The sequence below is a fragment of the Trichomonas vaginalis genome, chromosome II (assembly GCF_026262505.1).
Source record: "Trichomonas vaginalis G3 chromosome II, whole genome shotgun sequence".
Taxonomy (NCBI): domain Eukaryota; phylum Parabasalia; order Trichomonadida; family Trichomonadidae; genus Trichomonas; species Trichomonas vaginalis.
Window position 1 is genome coordinate 9832923 of NC_067204.1, and position 27819 is coordinate 9860741.

Below are 27819 nucleotides of genomic sequence, written 5' to 3' on the forward strand. Positions count from 1 at the left end.
AAAATAATGATAATTCATATGATAAAGTTTAAAAAACAAAATAATATATAATATAAGTAAGAAATTGTAGAAAATGATTCATCGTCGAGTAATAAGAATTGATCTTATGGTCATAATAGTAGTAAGAGCTCTCCTTTTTTCATAATATTTTATACATTGATAAATTTTTTTTCGAAGAGCAATGGCATTGGGTAATTCATATAAGTCTGTATATATACTTTTGATACTTCAATAGCATTTAAGGATCCAAACAAAATCTATGGAACCATGAAATATATTGTGAATTATGTGCTAAATATTCAACTTCTTTTGAATACTCAATTGTATTTTTTCTGTCTAGTTCGATTGTATTGATTGGTTTCCTCATGAAATAGGCATCATGATATGAATTGTTAAATGTATAATGATCTGGAAGTAATTGGACAGCAATAAATTTGTTGCTGATGTAAAACTCGTATGCAGCCTTGTTTGCGGCTTCCATATGCAATGAAAGCTCAATGCAGCCATAATACTTTGCAAGGCATGCAACCGTAGCGTTTAAAAGCAATGTTCCAAGATGATGTCTACGGAACTCTGGTAGAATTCCAAATGTTGATAAGTATGCAGTTCGAGAGCGAGAAAAAGGAGATGCCCAATTGCGGGATGATGTAGAAACACCAATAATACGCTTTTCTCCATACCACTCTGTTTCGATAACTAATGATAAATAATCTGGTCTCAAAAATCCAATAAAAACATTTTTGGAGTACCTCACAGGGAAAATGGCAATATGTAGCTTCTCAACTTCCTCGATATCTGCCTTTTTCATTTCCCTGATGAGGAATTTTTGATTTTCCTCCATAAATCTTTATGTGAGAAATTTTTATAAGATCAAAATCAATTCACAGTCAGGGAGAGATTTTATATTCACCTGGGATCCATCTTTCAAAATATACAAAATTTTGAGATCGGCCTTACAAAATATATCAATTATTTCAAAAATATTACTAATTTAGTTAAATTTCATATATCTATCATATCAAGGCCTACATTATCCAATGGCTCAATCTCTCACCAATTCTTTTAATATGTTAAATGAAATCAAACTTTTTATTGTATCTAACGCAGGATTAAGTTAGATACAATATATTTAAATATACTTATAATAATTGTTTATAACAATAGCTATTTAATCGGCTTTATACATGGAAATAGAGATAGCAGAGAGTTTTTAGCAATTTTGTGCCTTATTAGCATGTACTCATTATCTGAAGTTCTTTCTTCGATATGTAAACATATTTTTTGGTAATTTATTTCCTTTACCCTGATAGGAATGTGTTTCTTTTTAAGTACTTCCTTTTTTCCTAAATTTATTTCATTTTTCAATTTTCTTGTTTTAGATCGTGTTATATAAGGATGTCAATTTGGAAGAAAAGTGAGAAAATTCCTAAAATGCTAAAAATGAATTTTCCAAACGTACTTTTTTATCTCATTTTTTTGATTTTGAAAAAAATTTGGAGAGAAGAACTCTTCGTTTTTGAATTTTGTCACGATGGTTTTAAAGTATATTAGACACATGTATTGATATTACTATTTTTGTATATTTTGAGAGAAAATCCCTAAAAAGTGAGAAAATCTGAGACGGTTTGAGAAAATATATAAACTATTGAAAATTTGAATTAAACTTCTAATTTGGAAAAAAGAAATTTGGAAAGAAGAAAATTCAAAAATCGAGATTTAGACTCAGTATCAAATGGAGAACAAAATGTTTCTTCATATGAAGGAAAAAATTTTCTTGAGAAGAAATAGAGTTTTTAAAATTTTATTGTATGTAATGAAATAAACAAATATTAAAATTATTTTTTGATAACAAGAAAATTCCCAACAGAAAATATTTGAGACAAAGAAAAAAAGAAAATTGAAAAATATTACTCTCCTTTACATTTCATGAGATTTTCAATTTATTTTCATAAAATTGATAATTTTATACGTTTAGATGAAAATAAGTGATTTTGCTTGAAATAAAAATTATTGTTTTTTTACAGCTATCAAATAGATTTTTGCTATTTTGATTAAAATTTGTTAATCAAATTAATAATTTTTTTCTAAATATCTTAAATATCTGGATCACTCACTGATACAATGAATTAAACGATAAAAATAATACAAACTCAACTAAGTTTCCTGTCTTTTCAACCAAAAAATATTATGCAATTTAAATTAAATTGTTTATTCAAAGATAAAACAAAGATAAAGTAATTATAATTATCATATACTTTATGAATAACTCTCTAATTGGATAAGATTTTCGTACAAATATTTTTATTAATATCGATAAGAATATGTTTACCTACTATCACCATATGTCGATAAACGAGAGTAGAGTGATTTTTATCATCGAAACTTTTTAAAAGCTGTAAGCAGGAAGTAATAATCTTGTTTTTTCTGAGTTAGTTGTAAACTATTGATGCCCGAGTTATCATTGTGATGCAGAAGGATATCAATGTACGGACTGAAGGATATGAATTGAATTGAATTTTATTGAATTTCAATTTGATCAAAATTTATTGAAATGATATGAATGTGTCAACTTCTGTATCATTCTCCTTCACTCCTTCCTTATTCTTTCGAGAACGAAGCTAGCTCAGCTTTCGCTGAGCGATTTGACACTTTTCATGCCCTAAACGTACATACTCTCAAATTTATCGAAAAAATTAATACCACCTAAACTAGTATATTCTTATTTTAAATATGATATTATCCTTATATTCCACACTAAAATTCATTTAAATCAACTTTTAAAAAAGTTCGAATCCTGCGCGTCTCACTTTTTAAATTTTCCAAATGGAAAATTATATTCTCCTAAAGTGAAAACAATTTTCCAAATTGACTTCCTTATGTTATATAATTATATTTAGTATCATAATATTTGATTGGTTTCCCTGCAAGTGTGTCATTTTTATAAGTACTTGGAACATAAACATTTTCACTAAATCTATAAATGAAAAATTTCATTGATGCAGATATATTGTCATCATTATCATAAATTCCTGAATAATAAAAATTTTTTGTAGACACCCAATTTCCTGCTTCAGGATTTGCATCACCTTGTAAATCCATTACAAAAATATTATCGCCAAAAATTAGATCAGAAGGGCCAATACTATACATTGATAGAGCGCCATCATCGAAGATCGTGCAATTTTGGTCATTACAATAATATATGTTTTGGCCCATTTGATACAATGGATCCTGTTTTCGAAAATCAAAATTATAATTTGGTTCAAGTCCAATTCTATATCTTTCATATTCATTTAAATTATTATTTGGAATATCAATTCCATAGTTAAGAGCATTGTCTTCTATTTTCTGCAAACCATAATTAAAATCGAGTCGAGCAACTTGAGTATAATAAAATGCATAAGATTGTATGGTGTAATCTCCGTTATTGATTTTAAGTGAAGAGAAATATGAACCTTCGAATGCCCCATACCCGATCAGTTTAATTGTATATGGTATTTCCAGATCATTAGGATAAGTATCTCCCATCATATAATAATTTGATGAAGCAAAGCAATATTTAGGAATAAATTCCATTGTGTTAACAATAGGTTGCAAATTAAATCCGAATATAATGTAAAATGCACCTTCGCCATAGGTTATTACTTTAGATTCTGGAAGATTTAATATAAGATAATTAACTTTTTCAAATGCGTAATTTCCAATGGAGATTAATTTATCTGAAAATGTAAAATTATTTGAATTTGTTTCATAAAAAGCACAATCTCCCACATGAACGATATGAGATAAATTGATATGATGAAATGAAGCGTGATAAAAGCAGAATGATGGTATCGTTGTTATTGATTCGGGTAATGATAATGATTCATTTCTATAACCGTAAAATTGAAACATTGTTAATTCAGTTAAATCTTCACCTTTATATTCTGCTTCATCATTTGATGTTAAATTAATAGTTTTCATGTTTCCATCTTTATCTGGGAAATTTATTATTTGCGCGTTTAAGAATTGATAAATGCTTATATTGTTTGATTGAAATGTAATATTTGAAAAAATTACTGGTGAAAAACCATCCATTGTTTTAAATGCGTTTCGCTTGATTATTTTCACTGATTTGGAAAATTTAATCTTTGTAATATCTGTACCATAAAATGCATATTCTTCAATTACTTCGATATTTTCTGGTAATAGGCAAAATTGTCCATTCCTAAAAATAAGCTTATTTTCATCTATTTCTATTAGATCAATGCAATTATAATAAAGATATTTTGGAATAATCTTATCATTAGGTCTATATGTAACATTAACAATAGATTTTTTATATGTTTGAGGATCAAAAGGTTCATGATGAAAATTAACAGCAGATACAGGAAACGATAGATAGTTTAGTTCTGCGTCAGTAAAATCTATTTTTTCAATTGTTTCTGGATATTCTAATTTTCTAATTCCTGAGCCATAAAATGCATTACATTCCACAATTTTTAGGCTTTTCGGTAATGTAATATTTTTAAGTAGAACACAATTAATAAACGCATATTGTCCAATAAAAATTAGTGATTCTGGTAATTCGATTGATTCTATTGCACAATAACCGAAAGCGTATCCCATAATTTTTTCAACTTTAGATGGAATTTTTATTGTCTTCAGACCTGTACCAAGAAATGTTCCATTCAGAATTGTAGTAATGTTTTGAGGTAAAGTGATTTCTTTCATATGAGATGAGTAAAATGCATGGTTTCCAATTTTGACGTAATTGTTATTAAGATGAATTGATTCGATGTTTGTATTGCATAGTGCAAAATCACTAATTACTTCAACATTAGATAAAAAGCTTATATTTTTTAAATTCAAGCATCGAACAAAAGCATATTCTCCTATATATGAAATTTTCGAGCATGAGTGAACTTCAATGAGATTAGTGCAGAAACCAAAACAGTAATTTGGTATCTTTGTAACTTCTCCAGTAATATAGATATATTCGACTGATGAATTTTGATAAAAACTGGTGTCTAATTCATTGCTTGTGATAATACATTTATTACTTTCATTGCAGCTATATTCCATCTAAACTTATTGATCTCTAAAAAGATTTAGAATTATTGAAGTCAGCTTGATAGTCATTATCCTTTTTCGTTCATAATCCCTAGAAAGGGATCGGTTTCTTGTGGATGTAAAACAAAAGCATTAGCTTTTAAATATATCCTCAAATTTTTCTGAGCGATAATCAAAATTATAATTGACTTTAATATTCATTTAAAATAATCATCACATCATAATTGTCTAGGGAGGATCATGCAAATATCGATTCTGAAATTAACCAAATATAAGGTCATTTAAATTTAGTCATGATTAACAGTCAATATGTCGTGCCAAAGAGTTTCAAAAAGAAAATTCAAATTTTGAATACTTCATAAATTGATTCTTTAAATCGTTTGAAAAACACTCCAACACTTATCAAATTTATTTTAATTCAATTCAAGATACAATTGAAAAAAAAATGTTTCATGGGTTGAAATAAATATCAGAATCGCAAGCTTTACCTAAGATGTAAGAGTTCCAAACATACTTCAATACTATCCAAAATCTAAATCAAAGCCAACCACATTTTCCGTTATTTTGTCCTATAACATTAACCGATCCATCATAATTTATATAAATGATTTTCAGAATTCTTTCTGCTGAATCATTTTGGTGTTGTTAATAAATCATTTAAAAGTAACGATGGGATTACGTAAATTCTCAATCATACGATTATTTTTGATTCAAATGCTGATCGACATAAAAGCAAAAAATAATAATACCAATCAATTCTAATTTTTTTGGAATGCCCAAAACAATTTGAATTGATTGGTATTCCAATATACTAGATAATTACATTTTTCCGACATTTCTGGGTTGCTTCGCCCCCATGACGAAACATGGGAAATGTGTTAATTTTGTTTTACGAATTTTCATTGTGCAGTAAATAAAAGGCGAATAGTTTTGCAAAAGAAGCTCTAAATAACATAGTTATCTTGATTGAATACATCTTCATTCGCATAAAGTGGAAACAGAAAAAGCACATCATTAAATAGATAAAATAATGCCGCTTTTATTCTTATGATTGTAAATTATGTATTGAAATGATTAAACAAACGAATATGATCAATTGCATTATGAACACATAGTATATTTCCTAGGTTCTTCAATAAAATTACCCCTTTAAACAAAGGATTGAAAAAATAATTGCAAAACTATTGATTTTTAAAAAGAAAATATGCCTTGTGATGTATTCGAATAAAAATGTAAAACTGATGATATTATAAAAAATGAAATTATGATAATCTTTACATAAAAAATCAAAAATATTAAATTATTACTTAGATGGTTGTTCTGCATTAATAACATCTTCAACAATGCCGGAAATTTCGAAGAATTCGTTGCAATACTCTCCAATATCATGAGAATCTTTTCCTTCAAAGAGTTTTGCAGCAGGGAACAAATCCCAGGATCCTTTAGGAGTTCTGTAAAGGATTCCGAACAGTAAAGAGTTCTGGCGGCGTTTTGCAACGACTGGAAGGTACATTAGTTCTTTCTCCTTCTTATCGATGGTTGTGCATACTCTCATGTAAATGTTCTGTACTTGTAAGAATGTTCCATTCTCGTAAGTTGCGAAAATTGCAATTGTGCCAACTTCATCTGGAACTTCGGTTAAATTAACAACAATTGACTCTGCATCCTTATCTTCTGAGCCTGATGCTGCATCGCCCATATGCTTGATGTAACTAAACTTCGATTTCGAAGCTCCAGAAACGTATCCAATAACTTTATAGTCTTTGCTAACGATAAAACCATATGAATCGAGATCCTTTGAGCCGCTCCAGCCAAGGCCGAATTTAATCTGCTTAGGGAATTCGATACTATGTAATTTCGCTGCATCTAATAAAGAATAAGTTTCTCCGAGTGAAATATTGAATCTCATTGCGTATGTACTTGGATCGATACCGACATTCTTGACAAATGAAATGTAGTCGGATTCCGAAATCGGTTGGCCTTCGAACTTTTTGAATTCAAATCCTTTTTCTGTGAACTCTACAAGGCTGCCGAGTGTCAGGAGCTCTTCATTATTTGCATTAACAGAAGATTTGTAGAGCAAAACTCCGGTATTTGTAGCTTTGCTGTCACATAATCTGACATTGTCTTTTTTAGGCTCTTTTTGGAAACCACAGTAGTTGACAGTAATTGTTCTCTTGTTAATTTTACTTGTTACGAGAGGAATAAGTGTCAATCCTTTTGCCTTCTTGATATTGACTCTGATAACTTGAGTCCAGCCTGTTGGACCGACATGTTGTGGCATAGCATCCAAGAGAATGCCATGAGGCGGTGTCATGCCTCCGTATATTCGTTCCATCATCTTTGAATCGTTGTGGATTGCGAGCATTGAAAGCTCTGGTGGATGATAACGTGATGTAAAGGAAATCGGAGGATCATAAGTAAGTGTGATAGCAAGATGGTGTATATTTTTAGAGATTTCGCCTTCTGGATAGAAGGATGTTGGACTATCAACTTGAACAACAATTTTTGGTGGTCTTGGGGTAGGAAGTTGAACGTTTTCAACATCAAGAGTAACTGGTTGACCAATAGGATGGATTTCCATGTCAAACTGTGCCATACCTAAGTAATCATCTTTTGATATTGTATCTTTGTCGTATATTTCAAACAAAAACGATCTAGCGCGTACAAATGGGCACAAGAACGGATTTTTAAGTAGAGGATCCCAATTTGGATCGCATGTTAATTTTTGAACTGTAGTTTGTCCAAATTTAAATTTATTACCATCAACTGAATGTATTACGACGTATGGATCTGATTTGCCATTCGAGTCGGCTGCTGGAAGATTCTTTGCCGAAATAACATAAACTTTTAGCATTTTTTTATATTTCACTTTTCTGAGGTATAAAAAAAGGGGATTGTCAAAATTCAGACCCTACTTTTTTGACATAGCAAAAAATCGTTATTTGATTTTTCATATGAATGAAATCCTTGAAAAAGGAATTTCTGATTTATACGCTGCTAAGCAATCCGATGTAGGTTCCAAAACAACTAATGATGATTACATTAAATTTGTTAATCAAATACAAAGAGGATTTAAAAACTTTACGCTTGATCTTTCTAAGTTACAAGGTGGATTAACATTATTATCTCGTATACCAAAATTCCTTAGAACATTTAAACATCTTACAACTTTAAATTTATACGGAAATTTAATTCATGATGAAGGATTAACAAGAGTATTTATTATATGTATGAATGCTCCCATTAGACATTTAGATGTTGGCGCAAATGATCTTTCTGATGGATCAATCCTCGTTATTTCAGATATTATTTCAAAATCAAACGTTACATCACTACAGCTTGGAGTAAAAGATCAATCAAATTCACAAAATTGGATAACGCGAGATGGTTTATATACGATTCTTGAAGTCGTAAAAAGAACAGATAAATTAAATTGTTTTGGAATTGCTGGTATAGCCGGTATCAAACAGAAGAAGACCCAAAAATTCAAAGACTTTCCAAAATATGTTTCGCAATTGATACTTTATTGTAAAAATTTAATAACATTAGATATCAGCAACAGTGGCTTTTATCCAGCCGACCAGTACGAGCTCTGTAAAGGCCTTCGCGAAAATAAAACACTTAGAAACTTAAATATTAGCGGAAATCAGTTCCAACCAGCAGAATCAATTACACAAGCTATTTGCCAAAACGACGGACTGTATTCCCTCAAGATGAGTTCATGTGGATTATCAGAGGCTGCATGCGATATACTTTCATCAGCATTTTCTAGCAAATGGAGATTAATTCTTTTGGATATCAGTGGAAATCCGATTGGATCAAGAGGAATTTCATTCCTTTTGGCAATTCTTGCAAAGAACCAATATCTTAAAGAGCTGAATATATCAAATACTAATTGCGATGACTCTGTTGCTCCAAAATTAGAAAGTTTGTTAGTTGAAAATCAAATTCTTGAAGAAATTGATCTTTCAAAGAACAGTTTTGGCAATTCTGTCGCACAAGTACTAGGAAGAACCCTCTCCGATAACTCTGTTCTCAAAAAATTAAATCTTGCAACAACAAGAATGAACGATAACTCATTAATTCAAATTGCACAAGCTTTAACTAGTAACTCAGAACTTAGAAGTATTAATTTGGCTGATAATTTCTTTACAAAAGGAGTTGAATACGATTTTCTTGAATTAATTCAAGATAATTGGTCACTTCATTACATTGATGTTTCTGCAAACCAGATCGATTGCTTTGCTTTAGAAGGACTGAATAAAATCTGTTACAGAAATCGAAATCTTAAAAATGAGACAAAAATCCATGACCTTAGAAAAGATTATATTAGACTTTCTATTCAAACAGCTAAAATTCCAGCAAGACAGACTAAGTTGGACTCGATTAAATCAGAAAGTCAACAAATGAAAGATGAACTTGAAAATCTCACAGAAAAGTTGGAATCTCTGAAGTCAAACTCGAAGTCTCGTCTTCAGGATCTTGCAAAGGCAATCGAAGAAGTCGAAAAAATGTCAGAACAACAAATTGAAAGTATTGAATCAACTGATAAAGCAGAAGAAGAGCTCGAAGCGAAGCATAAAAAGGAATGTGATATATTACAAACAGATATCAATGCTCAAAAAGAAAAATTTGAAGCAGCAGATAAAGTTGCAAATTCCAACGAAGAAAAAATTGCTAAAATTAAGCAAGATAACGAGACTGAGGTTAATGCTCTTGAAGAAGAATATCTGAAGGTTGAAGAGATGATTAATGAGATAAAAGAAGCTATGAATAACAAAGATGAGTTCCAGTATTATGAAATCCCTGAATTTCCTTACGATAAGAAGCCAACGACTTATTTAGATATTCCTGTCCAACCCACACCTCCAGATCAGATAATGTCTGGAAAACCTCCTGAAAAATCTAACAGATCATCCAAATCATCAAGGAGATCACAGAAGTCAGTTAATAGTCCAAAGATAATTAAGCCGGATAAGGGTTTAAATAAATAAAATGTTTGTTTTTTTATGATTTTAATTTTGATTACTTTATACATCTTATTGATAAGAATATTTGTGACAATTTGAATATCTGATGGTATTGCAAAGTATATCTATGAATATTTTAATGTAAATGCAAAGGAAAAATTCAAATGAAAAAATCTCAAGGATTATATATAGACTGGTAGAAGAAATTTGATGACCCTGAAGATATGGAGCTAAAGTAATATCAAATAAACCTACTGGTACTTTAAATAAAAAATGAAGTTTGAGATCTTATTGAATGAGAGGCGTATAGATAAAGAGATGATTGCGCAAAATAGATAACTCTTTAATCCTTTAAAGATTTATAATTTCTAAACAAGATTCATTAAATAAATAATATACAGAGTATTCCACTATACTGTTAATAGAGGATATATAGACACGTTTTAGAATTGTTTAATATGTATGCTAGCAAGTTTTAGAAAATGGTTAACCCTTATGATAACTGTTATTGCAGGTATATTTGACAACTGGTATGTATGATACATGAATTCAGTAGTAGATTCTAGAACAGTTCATTAGATATATTGATAAGAGTCATCGGCCAAAGACCAAAGACTGTACAAGATATTGATATTTCGGCGTCTGATTGTTATCAAAAAAAAAATTTTGTTGGAAATCTGAGTAGTCAATATTTTGAATCGAAATATATGATACTCCTTGGGTTTAGTTATTAAATGATGCATCATACTAAAAATTTTGGATAAAATTATTGTCACTTTTATATTTTTAAAAAATGACCTTTCCTCTGGAGAAGTCGCAATATAAGATTTTAAATCAAGTTGGTAAAGGTGTTACAGCTGTAGTTTATGTTGCTGAATGCCTTGCCAATGGACGTACGGTCGCCCTTAAGACAATTGACCTCGAAACATGCCCAATCGAAATAGAAAACCTTCGTCATGAAGTTGCATTCTGGAGCACATCACAGAGTCCAAATGTCGTCAAATACCATGGATCTTTTGTTGAAGGATCCGTTCTTTACATAGTTATGGAGTACATGTCAGCTGGCTCCTGCTATGAAATCATGAGATACTCAAATAAGAAAGGAATTCAAGACGAAGCAATTATTGCTGCCATCCTTCATGAAGTTTTACAAGCCCTTTGCTATTTCCATGATAATCGTCAAATTCACAGAGATATCAAGGCCGGTAACATCCTTATCAACGAGCATGGTGATGTTAAGATTGGCGATTTCGGTATTTCAGCCAACCTTCTTGAAGGAGGTCAAAGAAAACGCGCAAGATTTACAGTTATTGGTACACCTTGCTACATGGCTCCTGAAGTATTGAAGGAGGAAGAAGGCTATACAGAGAAGGCCGATATCTGGAGCCTTGGTATTACAGCGATTGAACTCGCAATTGGAGCAGCTCCATACGCAAACCTCTTCCCACTTGAAGTTATTGTCAAGATCGTCAACTCACCACCACCACAGCTTCCAGAAGACGCCAAATTCAGTTCCGCCTTCCGTGATTTCATCAAATCATGCCTTGTACAGAGCCCAGCCAAGAGACCTACTGCTCATCAACTTCTTGAGCACAAGTTCTTCAAGCAGGCCAAGGATATCAAGGGACTCACGAAGAAACTCGTTGAATCTCTTCCTCCTCTCGCAACTCGCTTCCAGGCGATCCACAACTCCCAGCAGGAGCAGCAATCGCCAAAGCCACAAGAGATCTTTACATGGGAATTCCCAACAGAAGACCCTCAAACTCCGGTAGAAGTTCCTTCACCAGTTCCTAAAAAAGTGACACCTGCGGCTGCCCCTGCTCCACAGCCATCCGCTGCAGCACCAGCCGCACAACCACAGGCTCAGCCGGCACAGCAGCCACAGGGCGGAGAAGGCGCTAAGACAGTTTCGAGAGTTGGCAAATTCACAATTACAAAGACAGAAAATACAGCAGCTCCAAAGGAACAACAGGCACAAGCAGCTGCTCAGCCGGAGAAGAAGACTGTCGCAAAGACATCTTCCCAGGAAATTTCAAAGGATGATGAAGATAAAATCGCAGCAATGCAAGCGGAAATCAAGGACCTCAAGGCCAAGGTCGAGTTCTTAAAGAACCAGAATGTCTCCCTCAAGAACCAACTCGACGCACTTACAAACGATGTTAAACAGCTTATGAAATAAATATTTCTTTTCTCAATAAAAACATAATGTTTTTAACTAAAACGTATATTCAATCATGCAAGTATTCCCTAAAATGTATTCTAGAGCTTTCTTTGTGATAGTATTATAGATATTCGAGAACTTCATGCAGGGAATTTTGAATTTTACATAAATGCGAAACTCTGCACGCCCGTAGAAATAAAATTCTTAATGATGCTTCACGCCAATAACGATTGATAATTTCATTCAATTATTTTAAGGGTGCACCCGTATGTACGTTTATTTGAGAGGAGGAGGATTACCCTCTCAATTTTGAAGGATTCGTTAGTTTATTTTCTCGATGAATATGCAATAAAATTTGATTTTTACCTTATCAATATACTTCATATAATATACACATGTTCATGTAAAAACTTTTTTCCAAAATCCTCAGGAATTAAGGGATTTTTGAATTTTAAGAATTTTTTTTGAATTTTTTCGAAAAAAAAATATTTTCAGAACAGCCTTAACGGCTAAGATTTAGGAACAATGTTAAGTATCAAAAAGAAAGGAGGTCTGATATAGACAACATATATCGTTGAAGGTTGAAAAAATCTCTAATATTTGAGCCCAAAATTTCAAATTTTAATTTTTTGAAAAAAGAGGCCACCCGTATGTACGTTTATTTGAGAGGAGGATTATATTTTTGAAAGGGTGAAACATTATGAATATGTTAATTATATAATAATATGTATTATTATAAAAAAGAAAAAATAAAGCACGTTAAAATTTTTCTTTCTTGATTTTTTACAAAATCTACTTAGAATTATGCAAAATATGACTAAATAATTATAAATTTCAAGTTAAATTTTAATTTTGATAAATAATTTAAATTTCAAAATATCAAGTTCAGTTCGACTATGTATGTAGTAATTCCTCAATAAAGTGCCAAAACCCTATTAAAATATATGAACATTTTCAACATTTGAATGTTTTTATTTAAAAATTTGATGGAATATGAGCTTCAAACAATTATTATGTAAATAAAAATAATTAAATATATGTATCTATTCGTATTACAACCGTAGTAAGTCGATTCTTCCTTTCTTCTACTGAGTTTTGAATTTGATTTCGAATTGTAAAGAGATTCAAAGGGAAAATACTAGCGGATAAAAACTACCTCCATGAAAGGGTCATAATGGAGTCAAGTTGTATTTTTTGATATTTTTTGCTTTTCGAGCCTAAATAGGTAGCCAAGATAATGCCTAAAAATAAGGTTCTAAATTCTGAAGTTTACATGATCCTCTCGTGTGCACCCTTAAATAAATAAAAGCGGTTTTTCTATTGTATGCGAGTATCAGCAAACCTAACAGTAACAGCCTTAATAACATCACATATTTCAAGATCCCCTTATTTTCAACTTACAATGAATAATGCATTCACAAAGTTACAAGTCAAGAATTGCCATTTTAACAAATTCACAGCTCCATTAGTACAATCTTTTTCAAAAAATACTCATATTCTTCTTAAATCATCACGTGCAACAAACTTTTTGCAGAGTGTTCTTCGCGTAGACTCTACAGCTATTACTTACCGTGAAGTTGTCGAAAATGCAGTTACAAACTTAAACATGGGACGCAACGTAGAAGATGTTGCTTGCCAGGAAATGATATTCAAGAACTGCACAACAGCATATGATGGTGGCGCTGTCTTTGTCATCATCGGCGGCATTTTCTATTGCAATTTTACAGCTTTCGATAATTGCTTTACAAACCCTGACTACATTGGCGGTGCTGTCTATTGCATTGCCAACGCTACAAACTTCACTGGTGATTGCTTCAGGAGCTGTTCTGCAAAGAAAGGATGCGCTGTTATGAACCCAGAAACTAACTACCAGTTTTCAATGAAATTATGTCAGATGAATGATATTATTCCAGATGCTACTAACCCTGCTCGCGTTGTTGATGTCTATGCTCGTGATATTCTTATCCTTGGATCTAACATGTCCAACGTCAAACTCAGCCAAATCGTTCGCTTCATCCCAACACAGAACTTCGTTTGCAATTTTACAAACTACGAAAACGCTGTTGTTGACGGTGCAGAGTATAAGGCAATGTTCAAGTTCCATAAAATGAACAGGCAAATGTATATTTCATATGTCAACTTCAATAACTGCTCAATCTCTAATAGCGGATCAGATCTCGGCTACTTATTCAACATTAATGGCTTTTCTATTACTATTAACAACTCTATCATCGTTAAATCGACATTTGATTCATTCTCAACCGGCGACAATGTTACTGTCTACATTAGCAACTCTGTTTTCGATTTTGCTAAGGACAAGATCACAAATGTTACAGTTGTTGATGATAATGTTACCTTCGCTGCTACAGATGCTAAGCCACTTGCACTTACAGCAGTTTCTACAGAGGGTTGCTGGTTCCATTCAACTTATAAATGGGAAAGACCACCTCTTAAGTCCCAGGGCTTGATCCTTGGCTTTATGGCCCTTGCCGTTATTGTTACTGTTTGCATCCTCATCTGGAAGAAGAGAAGCCTCGATAAGCAAAAACCAGTTGATGAAGACGACGAAGCTGAGATGCTTATGGCTGGATCTGGACAGTAACCATTGTATAATTACTTTTTATCTATTACTAAAATATTCAAATAAAATTAAATATGCATTTTATCTTATTAACGATATTCAGCTATTGTTTATCGAGAATAATGATTGTATGTATTAATAAGTGTATGATATTACAACATTCAGTCTTTTATTCCTAAAATTTTCATAAAAAAATTTTGAATATCGAAAATTTCTAACAGATTTTAAACAATGAATGTAAAAATTTACTTTTTGGCGCTAGTGTATTAAATTAGGAAGAGAATTTTAGGATTGGTTCGGAAGTCGGCAGATTGGATTTTATGGTATTGTTTTTTGGTAATGGAAAAGAAAAAATATGTTTAAGTTGGGAAATGGAAGCTAATAACCATTGAAATTACATGAGATTGTAATAAACAGAAATTCATCAAAAGTGACAGCTCTCAATTTTTTGACATTTGTAAATTCTAAATTGAATGAGAAAAATGAAATAATACTAAGCATAATACAATATTCTAGATTTAATTATAATTAGGAAAAAGTTAGTTTTGAGAGTACTTTTCATAGGCATATAGAATGAAATCTTCTGAAAAATAATATCACATAAACTCATATTATTTTCTAATATATAACTATTTTATATAAAATCAAATTCAATGATCTTAAAAGCGAAGGATAAACCTCAAAATTTACGAATATAATGAGTGGGAATATTTCATATGGTTTTATGATAGATAAGCATTATATTCCCACTCATTATATTCGTAAATTTTGAGGTTTATCCTTCGCTTTTAAGATCATTGAATTTGATTTTTATATAAAATAGTTATATATTAGAAAATAATATGAGTTTATGTGATATTATTTTTCAGAAGATTTTGTGTTCTTCTTCAAAATTTTATTTTTTATTAAAAAGAATCTTTACAAAATATGCATTTACTTTAATTAATATTTAAAAACGTGCTCTATCAAAAGTTCCAAAAATTCAATATTTTAGCTTTTCTGAGGTGTCACTTTTGATGAATTTCTGTTTACAACAATAACCATTGAAATTACATGAGATAAAATGGCAAAAAGATTTTTTTTCCGGATTTTTTGAGAAAACGCAGGAAAATTGATGAATAATAAATGTAATACTTGTTGTGAATATGAATTGATTAATGGAAGAATAAATAAACGGTGAAAATTTTAAAAATTCTAAAAATTTCTTTGAAAATGCACAAAATATTAAAAATCAGAATTATCAGTAAAATCTGGAATTAGATTCGATAGAATTTGTTCAGATGGTTGTAAAATTATTTCTGATCTTATTCAAAAATAACCGAAAATTTCTAACAAAAATTTATAATTCAAAAATGTAATGCTTTTCTATTTTTCCATTTAACGTACAAAATTTTTAGATAATTTTGCTCATCAATATGCGTTGAATAACATTTACTAATAAAAATTTGGTGTCAAACCGAAATAATTTCTTAAAGAAATTGAAAGGGCTTGGACCAGGTCGGTGGAATGGACTCTGTCTGGTTTGCTTTTGATGAAAATGATGTAGAATCTTCCAATTCTTCTTCAGATACATATCTTGGTGTCTTCAATCAAGATCCTTCTGAAATTCATTCCTGGCTCCAAAGACCCAAAGCACCATTCAACGTCTCTGCTTCATTACCGACCCCACATTTTACTTCTGCTGATGAAAATTCTTTATATGATGCCCCCGAAATGCGCCAACCTTTCGGTTTCACATCATCATTCCAAGAAAATGGATGTGACGTTCCCTTCGTTTCTGTTTTCTAAATGATGTTTCCATGAATTCGGGATGCTCAATCTTCTCCTATCCTTATTGATAACATGATGAAAGGGAAAATTTGTGTTCTGTCCATATATTTAGATATATATGAAATAAAATTACAAATTTTCATGGGTTTATGAGAAATTAATACTCTTTTTCATCTCTTTTTATATGATTTTCTTTTATAATTTTATATCGTTTTCAATATCAACGACAAATACTATTTCATTTGTGTTGCTTTCATATGTATCGACTAGTGAAAGTTCATGATCATCAAATTGATCTGTCAACTCCAATTTCAGATCTTTTCTATATTTTTATATTCGGTTTCCTTCCAATAAAGGATAGATAAGGCGAAGAAGAAACATAGCATGAAGATTTTGTCGGCAAATAGATCATAATTACCAATCAAAAATCAAAAATATTTCTTATTTTTTTTGATATCAGTGATGAATGGATGTATTATAATGTATTTCGAAAGGCCATTTCTCCTCACCCATTATTTATCAATAAGGAATAAGTTGTAAAATATTCAAAAATGTTTCCGTAAACATGAATATTTTAATTCAATTTTTATATAACACGCGGAAAACAAATTAAACATAAGGCTCAGATAAAATGAGTGCAGCTCTCACTGGCGCCCAAGTCAATTTTGATGCTCTTGGAATTCCAGTGAAGCACAATTTGTTACAGATTGTCGCTGATGATGCAGAAAGTTATGTAAAGAACATTTTAAGAAAAGCTTCAATTTTATATAGAAATTCAAGGGCTGAAAAATTAATGCCAAAGCATTTAAATACAATCCTTGAATCAACACATGAGAAACCATTACTCGGATATAATAATTCTCCATCTTTTCTATTATCTTCAGTTGGATTCGAACAATCAGAAATTTTCATTGTAAAAGATCCGATCGAAAAGCTCACAAATGCAATGGATAGTAAGCCTGCAACAATTCCTCGCATGTTTCCATATGGTTATCAGTGGTTTTTAGTTGGTGGAGTTCCACCTGAACGAGTTGTTGCTGATCACTCGGCAGATAGAAGTAATGATATCTCAAGATCTGAGTCATTTGACATTTTACGACCTTCTTCTGTTGATACAACTTCAAGAACTTATTCTACTCGTCAATATGTCGCAGATGTCGTCTCTTCGCGCCATTTGGCTGAATATGTTAGAATCATTAACCAACTCCGTGATGATACTACTAATTCTCGGCTTAAAATTTTGGATCATATTCGAAAAGAACCAACATTACAGCCATTAATACCATATTTGCTTCAATTTATTATTAACGAACTTGCTACTCACTACAATGAACCTGTATTTGTTGATATTGTCATCAGTGTTGCTTGTGCCCTATTGGATAACGAATTTTTATCAATTTCGCTGTTTGCTCATGCACTTATTCGTATAGCGTTATCAATACTCGTTACTCCTGATTCTTCTTCAATGATTGCAGAAGAAGATGCAAAAATTCGTTCTGAAAGCGCTTATTTGCTCAAAAGAGTTATCGAACGATGCGAATCAGGTTATACAGAGATGAGGGTTGCAGTCTTTAATTATCTCGTTAAAATACTCTTTAATGCAAATTCTACTTTGGCCGCTCATTACGGAGCATTGGCTGGCATCAACGTATTAGGGATTGGTGCTATTTCCAAGCTTTTGGGCCACATTGTTCCTTATTGTCTTTTAATTTCAGCTCAAAAGGATTCAAGACAGCAGGCAGCTTACATTGAGTTGATTGGAAAGCTAATACATGATATGATTGCTAAAATTGAGGATTCTCCTGATGAAAAAGATCCATCTGTTTTGAAGGCAATTGAGAAGATTAAGAAGATAGAATTCTAATTAATTCGGTTCTATTATTGACTGTAGTGATTTCACTATTATATAAATTTTGTTAAATAAAGATATTTTGTGATATTAATCTTATTTCTTTAATTATCTACATTTTAGATAAATCAAAAGGCCTTTTTAATGCATATATCATTCAGTAAATTACCTTAACATTTAAAAAATTTTGGAAGATTAAAGATTGTGAATTATTGAGAAGTATCAATCCCTTGATATGCTTATTTTTCGTGTGCTTGCAATAACTAATCATTGTATAAGTGTAACCCTTCTTTATTAGAATATTGATTCATAAAAATGGATCAAAATTCATCTTTGACTAAATAAATAGATTTAATTGTTAAATTATATGAAAATCTATTATTTAGAATTTTATGGAATTCAATATTAAAGCAGAAAATTTTATTTTAAATTTAAATTTTTTCCAAAAAAATTCCAAAAATCAAAATTTATTTTTCAATTCTTAGATTTTGATAGTCATTTTTTGAATTTTGAAAAAAATTTGGAATTTGAAGCCGGTCTATCATATCAAGATCTACCATATACAGCGATAATTCAGTCAAAAACTTCAAAAAAATTTAAAATCATTCATATAATTCTTATATTTTATTAATAATCCACAAAATTGATAATCCTTACTGTTTGTGATAGATCTTACGATAGTTATTTTCAATTTCCTGCCAAATCTTGTTTGCAACCTGAGATTGAAGGAAACTCTGGGCGTGAGAGATCTGGTAAATCTTAACTTTCCAGTTCTGAACTGTAGAGTAGTTCTGATCGTTATCGAAACAAACGTAAATGCCGAGATATCTTTGGAACAATTTACTGACGTCGTGTTGTCTGTTATCATCATCTGCATGGAAATCGTTGAGTTCCCACTTGAAACCACTGATGAAAATAGCAACAACGTACTTCCAATCTTCTAATTTCAATAACTTTGGATCTGCAACGACATCGAAGTCAATAATCTTACCAGTAACAGTATGGGGGTGATTAATAACGAAGTGGTTTTCGCCTCCTTCATCTGGTTCGCTCCAAATGTTTTCTACCAAAAATTGCTTGATATTCGTATTGTTGAGAGCGCATTGGCTTGTCTTTGGTACCAATATGATTGGCTTCTTGAAAATTCTTGATTGGTTTGCATCAATAAGAGAAGAAGCTGAAGAATCGTATTGATTATCTCGGTTCTGCTGCTGATAGTTTACGATTGAATTTGTATGAGTAATCATTTCTGAGAAGTCTTTTTCGTTAAGTAAAACTGAATCAATTGGTCTTAAAATGTCGTATTCGACTTGTTCGCCAGTTTTTTCAGAAGCTCTCTTTTGGAAGTCATCATGAATCTTATTTGTTTGAGAAGATTCAACAACAACAGGTTCTGGCCTAACTTCTTGTTGAACTGGCTGAGGAACTTGAGTCTCAACAACTGGAGCAACAGGAACTTGTTGTTCTTCTGCTGGCTGAGCCTCTTCTTCCTTGTTATCGGTAATAAGGCCTTCGAGGACATCAGATTTGGAATGTAAGTAGCTTGTAATAGCTTTATAATCGGGGAAATTCATAAAGTTAATTTTAGCAGCTTGGCATTGCTTAACATAGTCCACGAAACGATCCGTGGTTAATGAGAGATAAACTGTTCGCATTGATAACTTCGAGCCTTTCTTTGGAGTATAATTAGCTTCCGATTCTAAATCAATCTTTTCTCCATCGACACTTATAAATCCAGGGTCGGAGTCATCAATGGTTTTGTGCTCTTCAATCCATTTACGAAGGAGTTGGAGTGGACCTAAAGAACTCATTTGATAGAAAAAGTGACAACTAAAAAACAAAATAATATAAAAAAACAATAAAACAAAGAAAATATTATTCAACAGAATTAGTTATGCTAAATTTTCACATTATTTATTCTTCAATGCAATTCTAATGCAATTATTTTTCATGATTTTCAAAGATAATAAGATATCAGATATGTACTCAGGATAATGAATTTAATTCTAAGATCCCAACTCTATTTTCATTGTATTTTCATGTGATCTTTTATCACATTCATTTTGCTTTAAATATGCGTACTCAATGTATTAGCAATTCATCTTGCACTCTTTTGTTTTTCAATATAGCTAATATTTCCAAAGATATTGTTACATACCTGAAATATGGTATCGTTGATAAAAAGACGCCTGATAATCATTATGTTTAATCATTTATAAAGAGAGGATGCAACATTAGAAGTTATTAAATTCACTGGTATAATTTGAAAATAGTTTGTAATCAATGATAGTGTCAGAAATAATCTTAGATCGAACAGTCACAACGGAAAAACCGAAAAATTGAAATAAGACAAATAAAATTCTATTATTCATATTTTTTATTAAGAATTTTGGGCTGTGCAATAAAGGGTCATAAGTAAACGTAATTATATAAAAGATTTTATTCTCTGTTTAATGCTTCTTTTCGGCCTTATATCTTGGTAATAAAGAAGAGAAAAGATATAACAAAACGGCTGATGCAATGCGGAGGACATTTGGTATAAACGATGGTAAGCATGAAATTCCTTCAAGTGATCCGAAGGCGTTTGGAAGACCCAATAATAAAATGAAAATTTGGCGAAAAACAGGGATTTTTGATTTGAAAAATCCGTATCTATTATCCATTCCTAATGCTATATTGCGAGCAGCACCCCACTGGAAAAGATATTGGGAAGCAGCAAAAGCATAGATAATATGGTTAATTTCTATTTCGTATGAGCGAAAATTTGATAAAATTGTGAAAAATGTGTTAGTAATCACTGTGAAGAGTGCCCAGAAGTATGTAATGACCCTTGAGCCTTTGAAGCTTTTTGTGCATAAAGCTTTGTAAAAAGCGATAAACTCGAACGATGTGATAAGCATATTAACAATGAATGATTGTATAACATGTCCTTCAACAATTGGTGATAATGCAGCTAAGTAGAAAATCTTAATAGCACCAAATCCGACGAAGAATAAAATTGAGCGCTGGAAGTACTTTTGGATATCAAGCCAAGCAATACCCAAGCCGATGTATGATGCAAGATATGGTATGAATGCTATAAAAAAGTAGATAAACAGAGAAAGTAACATTTATAACAAACAAGTGGCCAAAATCCGGAAAAGTGACATCACATGAATTGAATTGAAAACGATCGTAAAACAAAATGATTTATGTTTAGAGCCGTTTCTGCGCAATCTTTAGGGAACATACCACCAAAGGAATCAATTATTATGATACATGAATGCATCAATAATATTAAATCTCAAAATGATGCAAATTTATTGAAAAAATATATCAATGATCAATTTATTCAAATTACAAATGCCATATATCATTATTATGCAAAGAAAGATTACGAGAGTTGCTTACAATTATGCGAATTTCTTATCAATACTAAAGATTTTTCCATTACTCAAGATTATCGAACAAATTTAGTTACAATCCTTTACATTGATGGATGCACTAAACTAAATTTGAAAGATTATCAAGCTTCCTACAGTTCTTCCATTCGCTGCGAGAGTAATACAGAAAATCACGATTTTATAGCTTTATCACGACTTGCTAGATCATATTGTTTAGTTTGCCAGAATAGAGCTGAACAATCTCTTGTTATTTCAACTCCTTTGATTTCTATTCCCGAAATTCGTTATCAATCAAAGGATCTCGCTGCTCTTGCCACTATTCTATCAGGCAAGATAGATCAGGCAAGAACCATACTTGAACAGCAAATAAATGACAATTTCGTATTAAATATTACTCATACAGCGGATATTAACTTACCAAAGCCTTCAGAAACCAATAAAAAGAGCAAATCATTGCTAGAGCTAGAGCTAGCTGCATTGCGTCCTTCTCAATTTTCTGTTTGATATATTTTTTTTGTTGTATTATAAATACTAGGGTTATTTAGCGAATACAATTCTTTTTATTAATGTGCCGATCATAATTTTGTTTTATTAAACAAGAACTGTTTCAGAACTTGGTAATGAAGTTTACACGACTATTGAAACTTACATCAAAATGAAGAAAGAAGTGAACTTGGAATGCAAATTCACTCTTTCTTTGCTGATAGTTTATCGCAACCATCGGTTTAAGAGATTAAGCTGACAAAAATATTTCAAGGAGTTATTGTGATTTATAGAAAACTCTACCATCAAATTCCAAAGATGTATTATATATTTCTTCAAATCTCACGCTTTGCAAATTTGGTTTTCAAGCAAAACGATATAAAGCAAGTAGAGTGGTAGAATTATGAACACATATATGGATTTAAGATTTGAGTTATTTCGAAATGTATTAACGCCAATAGCTATTCTATGACTGGGATTTGTTTTATTTTTATTTTTGTTTTCTTTTTCTTTTTCTTTTGACGTTTAAGGGACCACTGCAAAAATTGAGAGACTCAGAAAAATTGAGAGGCAAAATGAGATTTATCGTTTTCGCCTCAATTATAAATGCTAATTTGCTATTCATCAGATTGATATTTTTCAATTCTCATCAATATACACACCTTTTGGTATGATACATTAGCATCATGCTATTTCGAATTAAAGGAAAACCTTGAAATGGGCAAGTTTTGAGATGATTTGCATTTTTCGATTTTTTTCGAGTCAGGGATAAATCACAAAAAATGACATTTTAACTTTACAAAGTTTACATATGTAAAGCGGTATATTTGCCAGTTATTTGCCAACGACCCCCAAAAAAAAAGTTTGGCGCCAAATCGCAAAAGTGTCATAATCTCATAGTGGACCACAGCTGGTGTCGCCGCCGGCTATCCACTTGCTGGGATGCTACGCAGCCTTTGATCTGGCCAATCTTAGTGCTGCTCCATCCACATCAGCAAGTGATTTCGGCGGGAGATCTCCAATGGGTCTTCCATGAGAGTTCCGCAAGCCAGAAGCGCAATACCTGTGCAGTCTAGCTGCTAGGATATAGTAGCTAGGCTGTGTAGGTATTGCGCTTCTAAGGATATTAGTTATCCGTTATTGCCCTCATGCATTTGTACTACCGCCTTCTGGTCCCCAAAGGACTAAGGATTCTGTAATTACTCGAGCAGGGCAAGGTTCTTCCGAGATCTCATTCATTCCATCGAAAGATCTCGGAAGAACCTTGCCTTAAACTACTTAATTACTGTTCCCTCGTTTTCAAAGAGCCAGGGATTATGTAGTTGATCTAATAAGGCAGAATTTTTCCGAAGTCTCTCATTTGATGAGAGGCCTCGGAAGAACTCTGCCTTAAGATAGTATACTTGTGATCTCTAACAATTTGTGTGTCAGAGAATGTAAATTTATTCGACTAGGACATAGTTTTTTTGAAGTCTCTCATCAAATGAGAGACTTCAGAAAAACTTTGTCCTAGTGTAATGTAGTTGTTGTACTCTGTCAGCAAAGAGCGAGAGAATATGTCTGTAATTCGTTTATGCTGAAGTTATCTGGATGTCTCTCAAATGAGAGAGGAAATCCAGATAACTTCAGCATAAGTTAATGCAGATGTGGTTCTCTGGCTCTTTGTCGGCCAGAGAACGAATAAAAAGTTTATTGAGTGAGTAGGCTCGATGAATGCCTACTCATTGCAAATATACGTTATTTTTTTCATATGAGAAAATAAAGTTGCCTCAAAATCTCGATTGAAAGACATTGAATTTAGTTTTGAGAAGACTGTTTTTCATTTTGAGAATTATTAATTAGCATATAATTATAATCATATTGTATGAAGTTATCAATTCTCTTAAATTTTGAAAGCTTAAGAAATTTAAAAGCACAAACAAATATATTGTTGCATGCTAAGTAGTGTCAACGATAGAAATTGAGATCCTATTAATCGTCGAGGAAGTACAATTATTTTTTGGGCGAAAAAGTATCTTACAATATGATTATTAATATGTTTTTAAAATAAAAAATTTGAAAGTTAATTTGAGATTCTCATATAATTTTTTGAATGAAAAAATAAATATAGTCTATATGAGTTTTTGAATAATCACACTTGAGATATATCTAAAAAATAATTAAAAATAGAGTTTGAGAAGACTTTTCAAGGTGTAATGAAAAGTGTGATATAGAAAATAATTATAGATATTTTAATTTTATATATTTTGTAAGCATTATATTAAATTTTTAGGAAAAACACTTTTCATAAATATTCAATATTTGAAATACGCTCCAAAAAAATAGATTCTTTTATATTCGCTTATATAAAAGGAGACTCTCTATCAGATGTGAATGCCTGAATTAGCACCTCTGATTGAGAGTTTCCTCTTATATAAGCAAATCTTTTTCATTCGTTTTTGTTAATATAAAACATCAAAATCTACTTATGAAAAATTAAACCCTGCGAGCACCAGTCTAGAACTGGCACTTCACAGGGTTGAATTTCTCTTGACAAAATACAATAATCAAATGCTCCAAAGTTTTCAAATTTTTATTAGGAATAGGAGCCTACAAAGCACTGATTATATATCAGTGCCTGGTAGGCCCTATTCCTTCTCTAAATGGAGAAACTTTGTTTGAATAAAATAACATGCGAACAAAGTTTCTCCCATTTAGAGTGGGATTTGGAGGGTGAGAGGTACATAGATAGACTATGTATCTCTCACCCTCCAATTCCCTCGGGAAAGTTCGAAAACTTTGGTGCAATCAGCAACGATTGCACCAAAGTTTTTGCGTTTAATTGAAGGAATTGCTCTTTATGATATATACAGTTACAATGCATATATCATAAGGAGCAATTCTTCCAGATATCTGGCAAACTTCCTCGCAATGGTTCACAATTGCGAACAAGTTTTGTCATTTGTCAAGAGAAATTAAACCCTGCGAGGTGCCAGTTCTAGACTGGCACCTCGCAGGGTTTAATTTCTCATATTGGTAGCTTTTTATGTTTTTATATTAACAATAACTCATGAAAAAGATCCGCTTATATAAGAGGAAACTCTCTATCAGAGGTGCTGAATTCATGCATTCGCATCTGATAGAGAGTTTCCTTTTATATAAGCAAATATAAGAGAATCTATTTTTTTTGGACCGTATTCTCTAATATTGAATACTTATAAAAAGTGTTTTTTTCTAAAAATCTCAGAATATATTTACAATAGTAAAATAAATAAGATATTTAAATTTATTTTTAAATGCTTTTTTTTATATGAGATTCTCAAAAGTTATATCAAAAGTCTGTTTTTTCTAAAATCTAATATCATAATCTATTTATCATTTTAAGCACATCTTAATTCATTTTATTTTCTATATTTTTTCAATATTTTTGAGGGAATTGTGTTGCTTCCCCGACGATAAAATTGAGAGGTTTACACATTGACATTACTTAGCATGCAACAAGATTAATGAAAAGTTGGAATTTTTTCAATAAAATTTTATTCATGAAAAAAGATGCATGAAATACAATAATAGTAATATAGATACGTTATACAACATGTTCAATAAGTGATCACTATAAGCATAATAGCTTTAAACAAAATACTCATATCAAAATTTGTATCTGTAAGCAGCAAGAGTGTTATATCCTAATATTAGGTGTAACTACTTATTAGACAATGAATACAATATAATGCATTGATTAATAGGCTAAAGAAAAAAAATTATATCCTTCAATTTGGACAATCCGAAATTTTTCTTAATTAATTGAATTACATATACATTAATTTACAATCGAGTGATATCAGCGAGAAACTTATATGCACGTTTAACTTTATCAGATTTCAAATGAAAACATGGATTTCATTGCATGTTTTTCAATACTAGCTCCAGAAAAATGATACAAAGATGAATAAATAGTAATGTCCCTAAAATAAGGTACAAAACAAAAAATTATCAACAATATACTTAATTTCGGCTATTATGATAAAAAGTGAATATGTCAAAAACATTTATTCCATGATCTTGTTATATGTACCTCACCACGGACTAATATGAAGAGAGATCAATTTCCAAAATTTTACCAAAAAGAGATTAGGCCTAATTTTTATGGCCAATCTTTATGATTTGTTATACAGATACTAGATCTACTACTCCCCAAAACAATTCATTTTTTGAATGGCCCCCTTTTTTAGGCCTTCATTTTATGAAAAATGCCAATATTATACGATTATTAATATATTTATTTTTTTGTTCTCAATAAAGGTATTCAAAAGTCAATATAAACCGTTCAAAATTGAGAGGAAACTCATTGAGAGGCTCGGAATTCGAGTAGTGAGGAAGGGTAAATTTTGAGAGCCAAAATTTCAAATCCCCTCAATATTTCAAAGCCCTTCTACTTAGATTTTGTGACTACCTTAGTTTTCCATTTTTATGATACCATATGCTTTGTTACACAATAAATTATCTATTTCCAAAGAATACAAGAGATTTTCTTGGATTTCTAATTTCGATAAATATTCAAATTTCTTCAAAACTTAAAATTAAGTCAACACCATAAAAGAATGTCTAAAATTAATCATATATACCGTATTAAAATTTCACAAAAATTTCCAAAAAAATCGCATTTCGAAAATTTCGAAATCCAAAAGCACATTTTTCGCGGAGAAAAAAAGAAAAACGATTTTTTTTTGGAATTTTGGGAAGAAAGAATCTTCTTTATCTCATCATATAGTGCATGTTTTCACGTTCTGAAAGCGGAAAACGCATTTTTTGAATGCGGAGATTCCGAATCACACGGAAAAATTAGGTTTTAATAAGAAAAATAGACTAGTTATGATGAAATAGAGTATATGGTATCATAAAAATGGAAAACTATTTTCTCATATGAAAAAAAATAACGTATATTTGCAATGAGTAGGCATTCATCGAGCCTACTCACTCAATAAACTTTTTATTCGTTCTCTGGCCGACAAAGAGCCAGAGAACCACATCTGCATTAACTTATGCTGAAGTTATCTGGATTTCCTCTCTCATTTGAGAGACATCCAGATAACTTCAGCATAAACGAATTACAGACATATTCTCTCGCTCTTTGCTGACAGAGTACAACAACTACATTACACTAGGACAAAGTTTTTCTGAAGTCTCTCATTTGATGAGAGACTTCAAAAAAACTATGTCCTAGTCGAATAAATTTACATTCTCTGACACACAAATTGTTAGAGATCACAAGTATACTATCTTAAGGCAGAGTTCTTCCGAGGCCTCTCATCAAATGAGAGACTTCGGAAAAATTCTGCCTTATTAGATCAACTACATAATCCCTGGCTCTTTGAAAACGAGGGAACAGTAATTAAGTAGTTTAAGGCAAGGTTCTTCCGAGATCTTTCGATGGAATGAGAGATCTCGGAAGAACCTTGCCCTGCTCGAGTAATTACAGAATCCTTAGTCCTTTGGGGACCAGAAGGCGGTAGTACAAATGCATGAGGGCAATAACGGATAACTAATATCCTTAGAAGCGCAATACCTACACAGCCTAGCTACTATAT

General features: G+C 31.4%; 11 protein-coding genes across 11 annotated transcripts, besides 5 other annotated features; 6 read left to right on the forward strand and 5 right to left on the reverse strand.

Annotated features, from left to right (window-relative positions):
* Positions 1 to 21: 21 nt before the first annotated feature.
* TVAGG3_0516460 (acetyltransferase (GNAT) domain-containing protein) lies at positions 22 to 975 on the reverse strand (the record flags this gene model as incomplete). The annotated part of the gene is made up of 1 exon (XM_001310233.1): positions 239 to 841. The coding sequence occupies one exon, from the start codon at positions 839 to 841 to the stop codon at positions 239 to 241; it is 603 nt and encodes a 200-aa protein (XP_001310234.1).
* A 1293-nt stretch (positions 976 to 2268) lies between these two features.
* TVAGG3_0516470 (antigen BSP-related family) lies at positions 2269 to 5214 on the reverse strand (the record flags this gene model as incomplete). Its single annotated transcript, XM_001310232.1, has 1 exon — positions 2875 to 5064. The coding sequence occupies one exon, from the start codon at positions 5062 to 5064 to the stop codon at positions 2875 to 2877; it is 2190 nt and encodes a 729-aa protein (XP_001310233.1).
* Positions 5215 to 6324: 1110 nt separating this feature from the next.
* Positions 6325 to 7922, reverse strand: TVAGG3_0516480 (cAMP-binding protein 1-related family; the record flags this gene model as incomplete). The annotated part of the gene is made up of 1 exon (XM_001310231.2): positions 6356 to 7909. The coding sequence occupies one exon, from the start codon at positions 7907 to 7909 to the stop codon at positions 6356 to 6358; it is 1554 nt and encodes a 517-aa protein (XP_001310232.1).
* Positions 7923 to 8009: 87 nt separating this feature from the next.
* TVAGG3_0516490 (uncharacterized protein) lies at positions 8010 to 10054 on the forward strand (the record flags this gene model as incomplete). The annotated part of the gene is made up of 1 exon (XM_001310230.1): positions 8010 to 10049. The coding sequence occupies one exon, from the start codon at positions 8010 to 8012 to the stop codon at positions 10047 to 10049; it is 2040 nt and encodes a 679-aa protein (XP_001310231.1).
* A 764-nt stretch (positions 10055 to 10818) lies between these two features.
* TVAGG3_0516500 (STKc OSR1 SPAK domain-containing protein) lies at positions 10819 to 12204 on the forward strand (the record flags this gene model as incomplete). Its single annotated transcript, XM_001310229.2, has 1 exon — positions 10819 to 12204. The coding sequence occupies one exon, from the start codon at positions 10819 to 10821 to the stop codon at positions 12202 to 12204; it is 1386 nt and encodes a 461-aa protein (XP_001310230.1).
* A 238-nt stretch (positions 12205 to 12442) lies between these two features.
* Positions 12443 to 13480: a mobile genetic element.
* Positions 13481 to 13510: 30 nt separating this feature from the next.
* TVAGG3_0516520 (uncharacterized protein) lies at positions 13511 to 14788 on the forward strand (the record flags this gene model as incomplete). Its single annotated transcript, XM_001310228.2, has 1 exon — positions 13511 to 14788. One exon carries the CDS (start codon positions 13511 to 13513, stop codon positions 14786 to 14788), a length of 1278 nt encoding a protein of 425 aa, XP_001310229.2.
* A 386-nt stretch (positions 14789 to 15174) lies between these two features.
* Positions 15175 to 15211: a mobile genetic element.
* Positions 15212 to 15765: 554 nt separating this feature from the next.
* Positions 15766 to 15803: a mobile genetic element.
* Positions 15804 to 16254: 451 nt separating this feature from the next.
* TVAGG3_0516550 (uncharacterized protein) lies at positions 16255 to 16694 on the forward strand (the record flags this gene model as incomplete). The annotated part of the gene is made up of 1 exon (XM_051237096.1): positions 16274 to 16555. The coding sequence occupies one exon, from the start codon at positions 16274 to 16276 to the stop codon at positions 16553 to 16555; it is 282 nt and encodes a 93-aa protein (XP_051094920.1).
* A 474-nt stretch (positions 16695 to 17168) lies between these two features.
* On the forward strand, positions 17169 to 18603 carry TVAGG3_0516560 (transcription initiation factor TFIID family; the record flags this gene model as incomplete). The annotated part of the gene is made up of 1 exon (XM_001310227.2): positions 17169 to 18401. The coding sequence occupies one exon, from the start codon at positions 17169 to 17171 to the stop codon at positions 18399 to 18401; it is 1233 nt and encodes a 410-aa protein (XP_001310228.2).
* A 405-nt stretch (positions 18604 to 19008) lies between these two features.
* On the reverse strand, positions 19009 to 20210 carry TVAGG3_0516570 (recruitment of 3'-end processing factors to RNA polymerase II holoenzyme complex; the record flags this gene model as incomplete). Its single annotated transcript, XM_001310226.1, has 1 exon — positions 19040 to 20197. The coding sequence occupies one exon, from the start codon at positions 20195 to 20197 to the stop codon at positions 19040 to 19042; it is 1158 nt and encodes a 385-aa protein (XP_001310227.1).
* A 535-nt stretch (positions 20211 to 20745) lies between these two features.
* TVAGG3_0516580 (uncharacterized protein) lies at positions 20746 to 21515 on the reverse strand (the record flags this gene model as incomplete). The annotated part of the gene is made up of 1 exon (XM_001310225.1): positions 20837 to 21496. One exon carries the CDS (start codon positions 21494 to 21496, stop codon positions 20837 to 20839), a length of 660 nt encoding a protein of 219 aa, XP_001310226.1.
* Positions 21516 to 21577: 62 nt separating this feature from the next.
* Positions 21578 to 22323, forward strand: TVAGG3_0516590 (uncharacterized protein; the record flags this gene model as incomplete). The annotated part of the gene is made up of 1 exon (XM_001310224.1): positions 21578 to 22273. One exon carries the CDS (start codon positions 21578 to 21580, stop codon positions 22271 to 22273), a length of 696 nt encoding a protein of 231 aa, XP_001310225.1.
* A 954-nt stretch (positions 22324 to 23277) lies between these two features.
* Positions 23278 to 24013: a mobile genetic element.
* Positions 24014 to 24803: 790 nt separating this feature from the next.
* Positions 24804 to 25099: a mobile genetic element.
* The last annotated feature ends 2720 nt before the right edge of the window (positions 25100 to 27819 follow it).